This window comes from Hevea brasiliensis, chromosome 10 (assembly GCF_030052815.1).
Source record: "Hevea brasiliensis isolate MT/VB/25A 57/8 chromosome 10, ASM3005281v1, whole genome shotgun sequence".
NCBI lineage: Eukaryota > Viridiplantae > Streptophyta > Magnoliopsida > Malpighiales > Euphorbiaceae > Hevea > Hevea brasiliensis.
In genome coordinates this window covers 19,836,774-19,840,941 of record NC_079502.1, presented here as the reverse complement: position 1 = coordinate 19,840,941, position 4,168 = coordinate 19,836,774, and the positions used below count along the sequence as shown (strand labels likewise).

The window sequence follows — 4,168 nt, the reverse complement described above, 5'->3', positions numbered from 1 at the left end:
ATTATTAAATTAATTTTAAATTAAAATTTCTATTTTATTTAATTTAATTTAAATAAATTTTTACCTGTTATAATAATAAATTTTAATTAATTTATAGTATAATTAATTAAAATACCTATTTAATTCTTTTTATATAAATATTAATTGTATTTTTTATGATTATTTCTTTTAAAATATAATAAAAATACTTTATTTAAAAAATAATTTAAATTTTCATGAAATTTTTATATTTTATCTTATAATTTATGTAAATTAATATTTATTTTTTATAAATTACAAAAATATATTACATTAATGAGAAAATAATATTATTTTAAAAATATATAAATACAATATTTTTGTGATTAATATAAAAAAATTAAATTACTAATTGTTGACCCCACAAGCTCAGAGGAGCATAGATTTTGATGATACCAAAACTCAACTAGAATCAAACTAACATTGTTTTAAGTGTTGTGTATCTCAAAGAAAAAGGACAAAAGGATTTCATGATGGATTCGTGCTTATGAAGAAAGGATGACATTCTAAGGATAACACAAGACGAAGCAAAAGAGATAAAAGAAGAAAAGGTTACCTTCCAAGGCTGCATTGAAAATCAGAATTGAAGGTACATATAGTATTAGAGTTAGTTTTATTTCTTAGGATTACTTGTGAAAAGAATTGAGGAGTAAAAGTCAATGATCCTTATTTTCAATCCCTCAAATGATTTTTTCTTTGAAACATCATTATTATTGGCCTAAAAAATGTTTAACTATGATTTGGTGTAAAGTTTTATAGTTTTGAAAGTTATGCAGAAAAGTTTTCCTGGTATGCTAACTGGTTTGCTACTGATTTTAGTATGCTAACTGGTTTGCTATTTTCTCAAGTACGCTTAATCGTTTCAACTCGCACAACATCGCAGAAACGACAAAATAACGGCTATTTTCTTGAAATTTGTATCAGAACGTTCAAATGAGTTACGCACGGTAAAAACGTTCCAAAGCTATAAATACACCTTCCTTTGGCCATTTTGCACTTAATGAAAGTCCTCTCTTGTTCAAAATCTTTAAAGCTTTCATTCAAAGTGCTCAAAGTGATTTATTGCTCATCATTGGCATATTTACTCAACTCTTCTTTATAGATTCTGTTGTAATTGAGTGAGAGTGAGTTTTCAACACATTATTATCATTTGTGAGAGGTCATTCAAGCACCTATTGAAGCTTGGTTGTGATAAGTGTTTGGAATAACACTTGGTAGAAGTGTGAAGCTACTTGTAAAAGCTTTGTTGAGAAGATTTGTAAAGGGCTTTGTCTCTTGCCTTGAAAAGAGAAGAATAGTGGAGTGAAGACTCAAAGTGGGATCTTTGAGAGAGTGGATGTAGGCTAGTTAAAGCCGAACCACTATAAAAATTTCAGTGTTCATTTTCTCAACCCTTGCTCTTTACATTTATGCAATTTAGTTTTATGAATGATATGCTTTTCCGATATGAAAATTGATATCATATCTTTGTTGATCTTGCCGCTATCCGAGAAAAATAGTTTCTTGCAAAATCTCACGATATCCGATATATTCTGCTGGTTATCTGTTGTCTTTGTCGATAGGATATCCGTATCTTGCTCTAGTTGCTTTGTGATAAAACGTATTCAGCCATCGATATATTTACTGAATGCTTATATAGTCTGTTATATCAGTATACTGATTGCATATAAGTTAACCTTGAATCAACTTGTTAATTGAGTTATATTGTTCATATTTAGCATTAGTTAATTAAGTTGAACTTAGCTGTAATTTTCAAAGGTTTTGAGCAAGAACCGAAAATTGTTTTTAAAGTCCAATTCACCCCCCTCTTGGACATATTTTGGGACATCAATTTGGTATCAGAGCTTGTCTCTCTTGCTTGAGGATTAAACCCCTTAGAGTGATCCGCACACATGGCTAGTTCATCTAGAAATTCTGCTGGTATACCTGCCCCCTTAGCTGAAGGTTATTCCATCACTAGACCACCACTTTTTAATGGCACAAATTACTCCTTTTGGAAAACTAGAATGAGAAACTTTATACAATCTGTTGACATTGATGCTTGGAGAATAGTTAAAGATGGTCCTTATATTCCTTATAAAACAAGTGAAGGAACTGTACAAATTCCTAAAGCTGAAGTTGAATTTGATGATAATGATTGGAAGAAAATTTCTACAAATGCCAAGGCTATTAATATTCTTCATTGTGCTCTTGATATTAATGAATATAATCGTGTTTCAGGATGTCAAACTGCAAAAGAGATATGGGACAAACTAGAAGTCACATATGAAGGAACTGATGTGGTAAAAGAGTCAAAGGCAAACCTCCTCATCCGTGATTATGAATTATTTGAGATGAAACCTGGTGAAACTATTGCAGAGATGAGTACCAGATTTACAGACCTTGTAAATCTACTTAAAGCTCTTGGAAAGAGATTTGAAGAACAAGAACTTGTAAAGAAAATTCTAAGGTCTCTTCCAAAGACGTGGGAAGCAAAGACTACTATTATTCAAGACACCAAGGATTTCAGAAAATACACCTATGATGAGCTGATTGGTTCTCTCATTGCACATGAGATGATTTACAAGAAAGATGAGAATGAAGGTGATCAAAAGAAAAAGAAAGGGATAGCTTTCATATCCGAAAAAGCAGATGAGAAAAAGAAAAATGTTGCTCTTAAAGCTGGTTCAAGTGATGATTCAAGTGCTTCAAGTGATGATGATGAAGACATGGCTATGATAGTCAAAAGATTCAAAAGAGCATTTAGAAAAGGTGGAAGCAAATACAAGAAGTTCACAAAGAAATATGCTCCAAAGACTCCAAATCATTCAAGTGAAATAGTTTGTTATGAGTGTAACAAACCAGGCCACATTAAGCCAAAATGTCCTACATTGAAGAAGAAAAATAAGTTTAGAAAGGACAAAAGCAAAAAGGCAATGGCAGCAACTTGGAGTGACAGTGATTCTTCATCAAATGATGAAACAAGTGACAAAGAGGCTGCAAACACTTGTATGATGGCAATTGAAGAAAAAGGTGAAAGCTCACACATCGAAGATAGTGAAAATGAGGTAAATCTTGAACTTTCTAATGTTGATGAATTAGAACTTGCATTTGTGAAGACATATGATAAGTATAGAACGTTTAAAAAGAAATGCAAAATTTTAGTTCATGAAAATTGTGCTTTAAGATCAGAAAATATTTCATTAAGTATGGTTTCAAAGGAAAATGAATTTTATAAATCTCAAATGAAATTATTTAAGGAAGTTAATGATGAGCTTCAAAGATCAAAAGAAGTATGTGAACAACTTCTTGAGAAAAACAGAATTCTTGAGGAAAAAGTTGAATCTTTGACAAGAGATTTATCTAAATTTACAAAAGGAAAAGAAACACTTGATACACTTCTTGGGAATCAAAGATTTACAAATGAAAAATCTGGAATTGGATATGATGGATTTATGAAGTATGGAAAATACAAACAATTTTTTGTTAAAGCTACATCCTTTTCTCAACCAAGTATTACATGCTTTTATTGCAATCACAATGGTCATATGATTAATGCTTGTCCTATTAGGAAAGGAACCTTTAAGGCAAAGAAAGTATGGGTGCCTAAAGGAACCGTACCTAATGTTACTAACATTCAAGGACCCAAAGTTGCTTGGGTACCTAAGAATAGTTAACTGATTTCAGGTCTGCCTAAGGAGTATGCTGGAAACAGAACATTGGTACTGATAGTGGCTGCTCTAGGCACATGACAGGAAATAAAGGCAAGTTTTCCTCTCTTACGTTGAAAGAAGGAGGTTATGTGAAATTTGGTGATAAAAGCAAAGCTAAAATTGTTGGATGTGGAACTATTGGTAAAAATCCTTGCATTGAGAATGTTGCATTAGTTCAAGGATTAAAGTATAATCTTTTAAGTGTTAGTCAATTGTGTGATAATGGTTTTAAAGTGGTTTTTACTTCTACACATTGTGAGATTCATGGAAATAATGTTATGTTTGCTGGTGCTAGAATAGATAATATTTACTTACTTGATTTAACAAGTCTTGAAGAAAATTGTGAAACATGTTTTATGACTTCAGATGATAGTGCATGGTTATGGCATAGAAAATTAGGACATGCTAGCATGAGTACACTTGCTAAACTTTCTAGAAAGAACCTTGTTAGAGGACTT

The 4,168-nt window shown here is 31.2% G+C and overlaps 1 protein-coding gene across 1 annotated transcript; it reads left to right on the top strand.

Moving 5' to 3' along the window:
- Window positions 1-2,658: 2,658 nt before the first annotated feature.
- Window positions 2,659-3,887, top strand: LOC131169503 (uncharacterized). Its single transcript, XM_058128716.1, has 2 exons — window positions 2,659-3,065; window positions 3,685-3,887. Exons 1-2 carry the CDS (start codon window positions 2,727-2,729, stop codon window positions 3,724-3,726), a joined length of 381 nt encoding a protein of 126 aa, XP_057984699.1. The 5' UTR covers window positions 2,659-2,726; the 3' UTR covers window positions 3,727-3,887.
- Window positions 3,888-4,168: the final 281 nt, after the last annotated feature.

What these genes read in the sequence shown, in the direction of transcription:
- LOC131169503 (XM_058128716.1), top strand. Translation starts at nt 2,727, where the DNA reads ATGGCTATGATAGTCAAAAGATTCAAAAGAGCATTTAGAAAAGGTGGA. An exon ending in TCGAAGATAGTGAAAATGAG is followed by an intron (nt 3,066 to 3,684) that starts GTAAATCTTGAA and finishes AACTGATTTCAG; the next exon opens with GTCTGCCTAAGGAGTATGCT.